At 38.1% G+C, this 13206-nt stretch overlaps 1 protein-coding gene across 23 annotated transcripts in view; it reads right to left on the reverse strand.

The window, feature by feature from the left end:
- Positions 1–13206, reverse strand: part of LOC126335720 (uncharacterized) — a 201009-nt gene that overhangs the window by 18163 nt on the left and 169640 nt on the right. For all 23 annotated transcript variants that reach the window (XM_049999282.1, XM_049999192.1, XM_049999333.1 and 20 more), the window contains 2 exons: positions 8984–9133; positions 4865–5025 (listed from right to left, as the gene is read on the reverse strand). In XM_049999282.1, coding sequence (XP_049855239.1) covers positions 4943–5025; positions 8984–9133 — 233 coding nt within the window. In that variant the 3' untranslated portion in view covers positions 4865–4942. The remainder of the gene's footprint in view (positions 1–4864; positions 5026–8983; positions 9134–13206) is intronic.

Below are 13206 nucleotides of genomic sequence, written 5' to 3' on the forward strand. Positions count from 1 at the left end.
GGGATAGAAATTGTAGGGAGAGACCCAAAAGACGAATCCAGTAAGCAGATTCAGAAGGATGTAGGTTGCAGTAGTTATTCAGAGATGAAGAAACTTGTACAGGATCGAATTGAGAAGGATGGAGAACTGCATCAAACCAGTCTTCAAGACCATGACAACAACATCCAAGGTCCCATGTCCACAGTAAAAGAATGATTACCTGACAGAAAGGTTAATAAAAATTAATCAAACTGAAATTGAGACAAATAAATAGCTGTGACTGACGGTTTACACTTCATTGCAGAGCATTACACATATAATAAACATGAATACATGTATTTATTACAAATGACACACAAGTACATCAAATAGACACAAATACTGGTATTAATACTTGTAGTATGAAGGTTAAAACTAGTTTTGAACTTTGAATATTTGCTGTTTGGTTAGTATTTCACAACAGTGACGCCATCATTCGCCTAAGGACAGGAACCTGCAGTGAAACATTTCAATTTGATGAAATGATGTGTTGCACTGTCTCAAAATGCATGGACACAGTGTATCTGCAAGCCAGGATGACAATAAAAATCATACAACTTTCACGGTATCTGATGGTCAGGAGGTTCATTCTGTGTCGTCGGGCACTGTCTTGCCGATATGCTGTGAGCCATGGAGGAAGAGCGGCCAAGACAATGACTAAAGCGTCATGGGAACAAGAGAAAACTTGTTATATACTCACTCAATTGGAATCTGTTAAATAAAGACAGAACATTTTTGGACTTAGTCCTTATCAATGTAAATGTAATATTCGAAATATTAAAGCAATTTTATAATTCATGGTCACTGTAAACAAGAGTACAATATACAATATGTTGTTTATGAGAAGTGTCACATTTATTTCAAAAATTAGATGTTGGGTTTGTACTCATCTTCCAACAGTAACTGCATCACTTCAAGAAACAAAGTTTGATCAGAAGACATTGGCAAGTATGTTGAAACAATAAGGTGAGCAAGACTGGATAATAGGAAGTCCTAGTTCCCAATCAGACATCACTTCGCTACCCCATATCAGGGTACAGAACCAGCAGAACATCGCACAACTATGTGCTCGGCTGTGTGTATTCAACAAGCAGACAGGCAGAACATCCAGAATCATATACTTCAAGACAGTTAAATGGAGTGGAGAAAAAGTACTCAACAGCAGAGAAAGAGATGCTAAGTGTCATACATAAAACAACATATTTTTGTTATTATTTGTATGAGAGAAAGTTTAAGATAAAAACCATACAATTTTGAAGTGGGTATTTAGACTGAAAGACCCATACAGCTGGTTAACAAGCTGGGCATTAAAACTATGTGAGTTCTATTCTGAGGTGATGCATTGATCTGGCAAGTCCCCTGAAAATGCGGATGGCCTGACTCGGAAAATGTGCATTATAACTTGTATCACCTTTGCAGTATTGTAAAAGACAGACTGTCAGCTATCTGCAACACAACCACTGTTCACTGAGCATGAAGGGTTATTACATAAACAAATAAAATTCAGATATCATACTGTGACACCAGCTATGTTGTGAATTGAAGTGTTACAACAGTCACATGGCCCCATATTGCCAGGACATGGAGGCCATAGAACAATAGAGGCACATGTATTGCTGGCAGGCATATAAACAAGATTTGTTGCAGAATGAGAGATACTGTGTACTACGTGTGCAACAAGCCAAATTAAGTCATGAGTCTATTCCACTGCAGAGATTACCATATGCCAGAAAAGCGTTTGAGATGATAAGATTGGAAATCTTAGGTACTTTTGTGGAAACACCAGCACAAAATCGTTATGTAATAATGATAATTGACCACTTTCCCTGCTATGTAGCAATGGTGGCTATGCCAAATCAGCAAGCTGTGATAGTGGCTCAAGCCATGGTTAGTAGTTGGTTACCAAAATTCAGATCTAGATTACGGACCAAGACAATAATTTCAATTTAGAATGAATGAAGCAGCTTTTGTTATTGGCTATGAATTTGTAAATTAAGGGAAAATTTGTTACACCAAAAAGTGAATGGCAGAATGGAACAGGTGCACAGAACACTGAGGAAAATGTTGAGTCATTGCATCAACAGTCAATATAATGACTGGGATACTCTGTAGCCTTATATAGTGGCAGTGTACAAGAGCATGGGACTTGCATCGTGTGAGTTAGTGTGGATGGGAGATGTTGTCCATATGAAACAGTGAAATTCAGAGTGAAAGAAAACTATACACCAGTGTGGAATTTTGAAAATAAAAGGGTAGGGTTGATTAAGAAGTGCAATGTGGTGCAACATGATACTTTGCTGTATGCACTAAGAGTGAGAGATGGGATGGTGCAGAGAAGAGAGGAAAGCAGAATGGTGACTTCAAAGAAGTTTGTCTAGCTCAAAAGGGAGGAGAACCTGTTAGTCATATCAAATAGGAAGACACAAGTGTTAATGGCAGCAGAAGAGCTGCACCAGTGCCAGAGTGAGCAGGTTACATTATTCCCTTCTATGATGTTCCAAACTGTTGCAGGGATCACAAAACAGAACTATTCCTCAGGGGAATTGACACCGGCAGGTGCCAACAGCACATCCTGACCCATTACCCATATTTTCAGAAGGTGGGACCCCACTGGGTGCACTTGCTGTGTAACTCACTCATCGCTGCTACATAAAGAGATCCTCAAAGGGTAAGGAACAGTTAGATTTGCGGAACAGTGGAATACTGTTAAATGGGACTCAATGTGACATCTCTGGGACTACTTTTTAGCTACTTGTGTCAATAACAGGGACTGTGGCTCAGGACCTCACATATCCTCTGACAACTTACAACCAGCGCAGAAAGGGTGCCACAGAACGGTTATATCAGCATATTCAACAATACTATAGTGGATATCAGCACCGAGTCTGTTAATAGGAATTTCAACCTGGGAAACTTCCTTAATCTTGGTCATTGCGTGTGTGGCCTATGTCTGCCATTGGCATAAAGTCATTGATCCACCTAATCTTATAGTCCATTGCCTACCAATCCAATGCACCAGAAACACAAACAGAGTGAAAGCATAAGTGATGGAACAATCTGGGTATAACAGTTCCCATACACCCAGTAATGGAGTGTTCAGTGAACAAGAGTACACTCTGTATAAAATGTAAAAACTGTAAATAGTGGTATGGGAGATAGTGCAGCTCAAAGGCGATGAAAACTGTAGACCCAAAATTATCAAGTCATTTCCAGCCCATTCACAGGATCACCAGTAGCCAAGGGGGAAGGAGTGTTTAGGCCAAAGTTACAAGCAGGCCTTTGCAACAATCTGAGTTACATGCAAGTCAGCTGCAGTCACAGTAATACAGCTGGACACTTTTATGAGACCACCAGAAGATTGGCAACACTGTTTTCTCGCACCTGGCACCTATGGCATGCCGTCTTGCAATATGATATAGCACTGTGCAGCATTTCCACAGCCTATTATATGACAGGTGCCTGTATCCTGTGACAAAACAGCTGGGTAGAGAGAGAGTAAATACTACTGGTTACACAAAAAATTGGAACACAAACCAGCATTGCAGTTCTGAGTTTCAAACAAGTTCTGCTGGGGTGAGATCACACAGCTGCCATCATTGCCTGATCCACCAGCCAGTCTCTGAGGGTCTTGAGTTCAATTTAGGGCACCTGCACATTTCTGCCAGCCACAGTTGGCAGTAGGCGGCATATGGCAGACGACGACACACTACTTGGTCAGCAAGGATGTGACATTGTTTCGCTGCACCAGCATTCTTCTGGGGGGACATCACACACTGCTTGTGGGACACTGGCCTCACTGCAGCAGCAATACTGCAATGGTGTATTGAGTCATCAGTCAATAAATGCAATATAATCTCCTCCTGCTTTCCTATCTATGCACCTGCCAAGGTACTGGAGAACATACCCCACACACAGCACTTAAGTCAGAAATGGCCACCTTTGTAACAGGAGACATGTACCCCAACTTTCCCTGGAATCATAAAAAGCCTGCAATGTAGGAGCTTATAATGATCACAGAAATACCAGTGACTTGATGCTGTTTCTGGAACACTGTCCTGATGCGTTATGCACTTCAGCAACACACTCCGCTCTGTCTGTAGTATCTCTAAGTGTCTTTGAATTTGCTGTTGTTGTCGCTGTTGTAGCATCATCTAATACTGCTGCCACAATTCAATAAACCTTGCATACAGGATGCACTAATAACGCACAAGGTATTGATTTCATGATCACCATTTCTGTGCCCAAATCTGATACAAACTATGTAGGTCACTGCCACAAACCATGTATCACATGAAAACCAAGACAGATGCCAAGCCAATGACTGAAAACCAACTGGAGAATTAACTTAATGACTGTAAGTAATGTGGGCTTAAATCAGCACTGATAAAAAGAGCCAGAATTATCTTAAACAAAAACACATGACCAAATCAGGTTCTACAAATCAGGTTCTACGTTAAACTCAAGATTCCCAAAAGTAAGGTAACAGTAGTCAAACAATGGAAAATCCAGGATGAAATGTAACAATATTATGAGAAGGATCGTTGCTACTCACCATATAGTGGAGATGCTGAGTTGCAGATCTCTCTCTCTCTCTCTCTCTCTCTCTCTCTCTCTCTCTCTCTCTCTCACACACACACACACACACACACACACACACACACATCTCCGCTATATGGTGAATAGCAACTTTGAAAGAACATTAAAAAGTAATTGGTTGCAGGTCTCACACAAATTATCCACTACCTAATCACAAACACAGCGTTCAGTGTACAGAATGCATTGCAATAAAGTCACTTTAGGTAATTCTAAATTTAATTAGAAAATGTAAAATGGCCTTCTCACTAGCCTTTTGTATTACTGGATGGAAACAACAATTCTTCAATGACAGCAGCAGTTGAATATCACCATACATTTTGTTGAATTATTATTCGTCTTCATCGGTGTCACTTTCCACTATAATATACGGCCAAGGTTTCTTCTTAATTCTTTTTCGATAATATGTATAATCTGAAAATGGTAGAAATATGAATTTTAATTTCAACAGTAAATTTAACCTGAATTCATGTTAAAAAATAAAATAAATAACTAAAAATGTCAGAACGAAATCATGAAGGAATTGTAGGGTGGCAAGAAGGAAGGAGGGACAGAGGGAGTGTGTATCCAATGATGCACGCTTATCTCTTGTGGCATGAAGACCCGCTGGAATGCAGTGTTTGGAGCATCACACTCACGGTACACCATGATTTAATGTCCTGTGTTTTGTATGCTGATGGGAGGGAAGCCTTTGTTACTTCTCACTCTGCACTTATCATCTCTATATTGAAGCTGATAAAGTGCTTACCATTGTACTACCCACCAAATTCTACATCTAACAATGGAAACTCCATGTGGGAATATAAACAATGTGGAAAAGACGGATTGCTACCAACCATTTTAATTGTGCCTTTCTGCAACTTAATGTGTCTTATTTACAGTAAATTCTACATCTACATACATAAGCTGCAAACAACTGTGAAGTGTGAGGGTTCAGGTACTTAGCACTAGACCACATTTTAGTGTTTCTTCTTGTTCCATTCATGTATGGAGTGTGGAAAGAAAGACTGTTTAAAAGTGTCAGCGGATGCTGTAATTAGCATAAAATTGTCTTCATGACTGCTGTATGAGTGATACATATGGGGATGAAAAATATATCCAGAACGTTCAATTAATATTTGTACTTGAAACTCTGTAAGTAAACTTTTATAAGGTGATTAATATCTTTGAGCATCTGTCAATTCGTGGTTTTTAGCATTTCTTGTGACACACTCCTGTGAGTCAAACAGACTTGACACCATTCATGAAGCCCTCCTTTGTATCATTCAATTTCCCCTATGAGTCCTATTTGGTGTAGATCCCACACACTTGAGCAATATTTTAAGGATGGGATGCACAAGTGATTTTTAAGGAGTCCTCTTTGTAGATTGACAGTACCTGCCCAGTACCCAACCAATAAACTGAACTATTACAATTGCTTCACCCATGGCTCAGCCTACATGATCAATCCACTTCATATCCCTGCAAATCGTTACACTCAGGTATCTCTGAGTTGGCTGGTTCCAATGGTGACTTGCTGCATTTTGCCAACTGCACAATTTTACATTTTAGTACATTAGAAGCAAGAAGCCAATCTTCACACCACTTTGAAATATTGTCAAGTTTTGCCCCATTATTTGTGCAGTTTTTGTTTTACATAGTACTTATTATAGACAATGTCACTGTCTGCAAAAAGTTAGGAAATCCTCAGTCTAGTCACAAATTTCGTTTGAAACCTCATATGTTCATACCTAAGTTAATAAATGTAGGTGTAGTACTGAGTTAAATGCCTTTCCAGAAGTTAAGAAATACTTTACCCACCTGATTACCTTGATCCATGACTTTAGGATGTCGATCACTCTGTTTGAGACATGTCATTATGCTTCAGTTCACACACATTCTAGGATTCTACAAGTGAGATTCCATTGAAACTGGACATTAGTTTTGTAAATCACTTCTGTTACCCTTCTTGTAGAAGGATGTGTCCATTTTTTTCTAATCTCTAGGCGCATGTTTTTATTCAAGGAATCTACAGTACCTTATGTAATGGTTAAAATGGAAGTTGACTCAGCTGCAAATTTGGTTCAGAATAAGACAGGGAAACTGCTGTGCAGCCTTGTTTAATTTAAGCTACTACTCTCACTGATGCCTCCTATCTTTGTCTACCGTTCTTCGTAATAAATATTTATAATGCTCTCTGCACTTTGAGAAGGACTGTCAATTCCTTCTTCCTCCCTTCCAGAGATCGCCATAACTCGATTTGCAAATTTTGTCTGTGGGGAAATTAAGACTTCTTAAGTGAAAAGAATCAGTTAATATTTAAAAATAATATTTTAATGCAGACATTTGTGCTTTTGAATAATTGTTTAATGAACACTGGATCTTGCCTGCTTGAAAGTAAGTAAACTGAAGAATGTTGTAGATGCAGGTGAAGAAAAAATGTTGCTGAGTTTGAAAGATCAATGTAGTGTGGATACAAGCATACAGGTTATGTGATCATTTAGTCACCTGATCAAGCAAGTTGAGCATGGTCATCAACCATAAAAGAAAAGCAACAACATATGTGTATTTCCATACACTGTAACTTTGTTTCAACAGCACATTTGCTGTAATTAACAAGTAAAGTGGGATTAGAAACAAATTGTATCATAAATAAATTTGGTGAAACAGTTAGAGAACATGCTACCATTGTCACCTACTTTAAAAGCACCTACTTTGATTCAAATTTATTGGCTAACTAGTTATCGCATTGTCCTAGAGGAGATTAGGCAATCAAAGTACGAGTTGTGATAAATACCATTTAAGAGGAGTGATGCGTATACCTATGTCTTCTTCTCAATGAATAATACTTGTAAATGGAAACTATAAAATAAGGTCTCGCAGGTAACAGCAGATATTGTGCGGGATATTTTTTTTTTTTAAAATACATGCTGAGAGAAGACCCATGTCTTCAGGATGGGATGGCGATTACAGTAACTCGGCGAAAGTAAGTACTGTTTGGACTCAAATACAGAAGTTCCTGGGATCACTATCCAACTTTAATGGGGCACAGAAGTCCAGAAAAAGGTACATAAATAATTGTGACATCAGTTACTATGTGGTACAAAGAGATAAATGATATGTCCTTTTAATACTCATTCTGTGTTGAGAATCCTTGGTAGAATTATGACTGTCAGAAGCTATTGATGTGATCAGTTCAATGTTGTACTTGTTTAATGTCAGTATATGGTTTATTAATATGTTATTTATAAGAAGTTAGGATTGTGGTAATGCATTTCTTAATAGCAATAACACCACAGTTGGAGGAGGAGTCTACCAAGTCTTTCATAAGATCACAGCCAAGAATACATATAAGTAATGAAGAAACTGCATTAAACCATGCAACATCCACTGGAATACCTCCAAGTAACAAGTCAGGAAATATGTAATTTAGGCAGGTAAGTGAAATTGTAGATTTGCAAAGGAGGTAAGTCAGTGAAGAACTGAAATTGCAAAATTTCAATTCTCAAATAAAGAAAAAAATATAGAGTTGGAATGCCTGAAAGAGGTACACTTCGTAAAAGATTTGAAAGAATGCAAATGGATGTAACTTTTCATGCTGGAGAGATGGTGATCATAGTATTTTAAAAGGAAAATTCAGTGGAAGGAAGTGGTTTTTCTTTCTGTGAAAGGATGTGTAAGGTAAAAAGCAGTCTTTAAGTGAGAGAAGTAATCAACTGCAGGCTATCTATATTTGTTCAGTGAACAAGACCTGAATGCTGCTTAGCTTAATCCGACTATTATGATGTATGAAATCAATTAACAGGATTTCGTTGCAGTGCATTTAAAGTTCTCAAAATTTTAGGTAAGGGAAGCAACTCCGAGATTGAAAGTAAATAGATGAAATATTGAAAGCAGACACTGAGGAACAAATGGTCTTCAACGATGATACTGAGTCCACATGAACTTCATCCAATTCTGTTTTGACTTGTGTGGCAGTCCAGTCATTGACACGAAAAGGTCTAATAACAGTACGAAACTTTATTTTCTCCATTTTCAGTTGCAGTTGACACATTGACCAATTCAGATGGCTGTCAATAATGAATTCTATGCTGTAAATTGTTGAAATTCTTTATATGATCCTTGGAATAATCAAGCTTACGAACCACAAAAGTGCAACAAAAAGGTTCCATTCTTTCATGGAAATTTACCAGAGCCATCAAACCATCCTTGTATATTAAAGGAATTTAATTCTGATACACAAGTTTATTGCAGAAGGGCACTGGAATGGATACTTCGCATTTACACACTTACAAAGTGTAAATACCAATCTTCCTTATTTCTAAGTGCCATGAATCTCTAAGATATTTATTATTAGACACAATTTTTTTAAGTTTAAAGTGAAAGTTATTACCTCGAGACATTAACAGTTTAGAGTGTTGTGAGTGAGAACTATTTGTAACTGTATCAGTTTTCAAACTGGAATTTGGTCCATCCAGTCCATTATGTATGCACTCTCCTGGCACTGAGTGCAATACCTTATCTGTAGATCCATTTCTGTGACCTGTGAAGAAGCATGCTTTTAGTAAAAACAAATCATACCAAATGAAACTAGACAAATACTGTGCAACAGCTGCTGCTGCTGCTGCTGCTGCTGCTCTTGTTATTACACTACTCTATCTTCCTCTTCATCCCTGCAACCTACATCCATCTGAACCTAGTTTCTAAAGACAAGCCTTGATCTCTGTCTACAAGTTTTTACTCCCTACACTTTCCTCCATAAGCAAACTGATGATTCCTTTATGCCTTCTTTTTGCCAAGTTGTGACACTTTTTTTTCCAATGTGATTCAAAACCTCCCCCTTAGTTATTTGATCTGCTCATCTAATCTTCAGCATTCTTCTGTGGCGCCACATTACAAAAGCTTTTCTCTTCTTGTCTGAACTGCTCATCATCCATTTTCACTTTCGTGCACGGCAAATATATCAACTACTTTTAGTGCCTGATTTCCTAATCTAATTAGTTCATCTTCATCTAATTTAATTCAACTCCATTCCATTCCATTATAGCTGTTTTATTTTTGTTAATATTTGTTTTATAACCTCTTCTCAAGATGCCACACATTCCATTTGCACCGACTGAATAGCATCAAAGATAAGATACAACTGAGTTTCACTCCCTTCTCTTTAATGTCCTTTAACTCTTATATTTATGATCTGGTTTTTGTACAAGTTATAGATTACATTTCACTCCATGTATCTTATCCCTGTTACCTTCAGAATTTCAAAGTGTGTATTCCATTCAACACCATCAAAATTTTTCTCTAAATTTAAAAATGCTATAGGCATAGGTTTGTCTTTCTTTAACCTACATTCTATGATAACTCATGTTGACTCACGTGTTCCTACAGTTTTCCGGAACCCAAACTGATCTTTTCCGAGCTCAGTTTCTACCAGTTTTTTTTCCATTCTTCTGTAAATTTCAGTATTTTACTTATTAAACTGATATTTTGGTAGCACACACGCCTGTCAGCACATGCCTTCTTTGGATTTGGAATTGTTAAATTTTCTTGACATCCAAGGGCATTTCACCTGCCTCATATGTCTTGTAGACCAGATGGAATTATTCTGTCACAGCTGGGTCTTCCAAGGGTCTCAATAATGTCGAGGGGAGTTGTCTACTCCAGGGGTCTCGCTCCTGCTTAGGTCTGTCAATTCTCTTTCAAAGTTCTCTTGCACTATTGTATCTCCCAACCTAATCTTCATCTATTTCCTCCTTCCCTTCTATAATACTGCCTTCAATTTAATTTATCTTTTTGAGCCCTTCTACGTGCTCCTTACACCATTCAGATATCACTTCTCTGCCGAATACCAGTTGCCAGTTGGATCACTTTTCTCCAAAGGTGCCTCTAATTTTCCTATAAGCAGAATATATTTTGCACTTTACGTTACTGTAATTTTTAGAAGTCTGTATTACTTTTATGTTCGATTCCTCTGCTGGATTTAAGTGCAGTATCTACTGCATTAAACATCCTTGCATATAGGTCATACTTGAATCACTGTTTTTCAAACAATGGATCTCCTATGCATCTTAAGCTTGAAAGTAAATGTATCTTTGAATCAGACACTAATAATGAGAACATTGCGACTGAACTTCAAACATCAGTATATAAAAGGCATCATACTCAGTAAAGCAATCCAGATGTATTCTCTCAACTATATCCATTGTTTGTCTTCTAACAAGGAAATTTAATTGTGATAGTCAAATTTAATTTATCATATTAAAGGCAAAGCACCTGAGATAGAACCTTCACATTTACATGTTTAACGTGCATAAATACTGGGTGGTTATAATTAAAATGCAGCTACTCACAGAGGTCCACCATGGGGTGTAATTATCATATGGCAGTGGAACTTGGTATATACTGTAATGCGTTAATGCAAAACCAATTTACAATGCAAAAATTAGTTCCAATTTTGGCCAACAGGTGCAAATCTGGCACTGTGAATGTAAGAAAGACATACAGATACGTTCCCATATGTTCCTACATGAAATGGATTAGGAACAGGATGTGGGTAGAAAATATTAAATAAAGGAGAAAGGCACAATATTGGTATTTTATTACTCACTGCTACATACATAACTTGTTCAATATGGGAAATATGAGCATGGAGACACTGACGAGATGCTGCATCTGTAAAATAATATGTTCAACAGTTGATTGCAGCAGTCCGAGAGGAATCTGAGCATCATATTCCTATATACTGGCCTTCAGATCAGGTACAGACCGAACATGTCCCTGGTAAACAGGTTCTGTTACATATCCTCAGAGCCAAAATTCACATGGCTTTACATCATGTGATCTTGCAGGCCATGCATCCGGAAAACCTCTAGAGAAAACACATTCATAGAAAGTTGTATTAAACATGTCTTTCACTGGGTGAGCAACACGAGATGTTGCCCCATCTTGCATAAAAACAGTGGTTTCACACAGCTGTGCTCTTCCAAAGCAGGAATCACATGCTGTACAAGGAGGTCTCGATTACATGCAGATGTTGCAGTGCTACATCCGACAGGCCCTCTGGGAGTACCCTTTTCAAAGAAGAAAGAACAGAGAATAAACGTGTTTGTGAATCCACACCACATAGTTGCAAACAGTGAGCGCAATTGCTCTTCCAGCACAGCATGTGGAATAACAGTACCTGAAATTTGGCAGTTCTGCATATCACAGCATCCCCTTGTGTAGAATGTGCCCCGTCACTCCATAGAATGTTGCCCAGCCGCATTTCATCAACCTTGATCCATGCCAGGCCTCAAAGAACAAATTCAGAACATTGCAGTGGATCATAAAGTTTCAGATGCTGCATCATTGATCTTGTATGGGTACTATTGTCAAACAGACCATAAAATTTTCCATACTGTTGACCATGGGATGGACAATTCTCATGACACTGCACCAGCAATAACATTATGCAAGCACATGTTACTTAGTCAGTTGAAACAAAAGCAAAAGTCAATAACTTCCACATGCTACATGAAGGTCACCTGTGTTTCTAAAGTTCATTATCATATTCTTTTAATGAAATCGGCCCTCTACTCTGGTCTTTCAGTCAGAAACACTCTCTCAATGAAGCCCTGTAATCACTGGCATTCACATGAAGCAGTTCCACTAACAGTGCATGGTCTCTCTACATGATAGCCATACTCTTCACCCACATTATGATTTGTCAAATGACAGTGCAGATGTCATACTGTGATGCAAACTGTACAGCACCAGATTTAGACCTGGTGGCCACAACTGGAACTAATGTTTCTTCCCAGTGTAATCAGTTCTGCAATAATGTATTAGCAAATGTACCAAGTTTCGCTGCTATATGATAATTACAGCCCACACTAGACATCTGTGAGTAGCTGCACATTAATTATAGCCATCTGGTACCAGGCTGTTCAGTTTCTGTCATGAATCATAAACACTTATTATCATATACAAATTTTGTTTCGTTTAAAGTGTCAACTTTTAGTCCAATACTTTGACAGATTTGAGCTTTGCGAATGAGATTTATTTGCAGCCACATCAGTGTTCACACTAGAATTTGGTCCAACTAGTCTACTAAGCATGCCCTCTCCTGGCACCAAGGGCAGTACCTTATATTCACATCTATTTCTGTAATCTGCAAAGAACCATGAACAAAACATTTCATTATTAGCATATTGTAAGAAATGAAACCAAACAAATAAAACAACAGTAGTTGTTGTTATTACACTACTATATCCTGTGTAAGCCTCGTCTCTCCATAGCTACTAGAACCGAAATCCATTTGACCCTGGTTTCTAGAGTGAAGCCTTGGTCTTCCTCTACAGTAAATACTACATTTCCCTCCCTCCATAGCCAAACTGAGACTGCTTGTGCCTTAGAATGAGTTCTATTAATCAATCACTCGTTTTAGTGAATTTTTGTCACATATTTGTTTTTTTCCCCAATGTGATTCACAACCTCCCTGTTAGGTAACTTGATCTGCCCATCTAATCTTCAGTGTTCTTCCATAGTACCAGCTTTCAAACTACATTCTAGACAAATACCTTCAGAATAAAGATTCTTTAACTTCTCGATGTGTAATTTAAGATAAAATATTTCACA

Source organism: Schistocerca gregaria, chromosome 1 (genome assembly GCF_023897955.1).
Source record: "Schistocerca gregaria isolate iqSchGreg1 chromosome 1, iqSchGreg1.2, whole genome shotgun sequence".
Taxonomy (NCBI): Eukaryota; Metazoa; Arthropoda; class Insecta; order Orthoptera; family Acrididae; genus Schistocerca; species Schistocerca gregaria.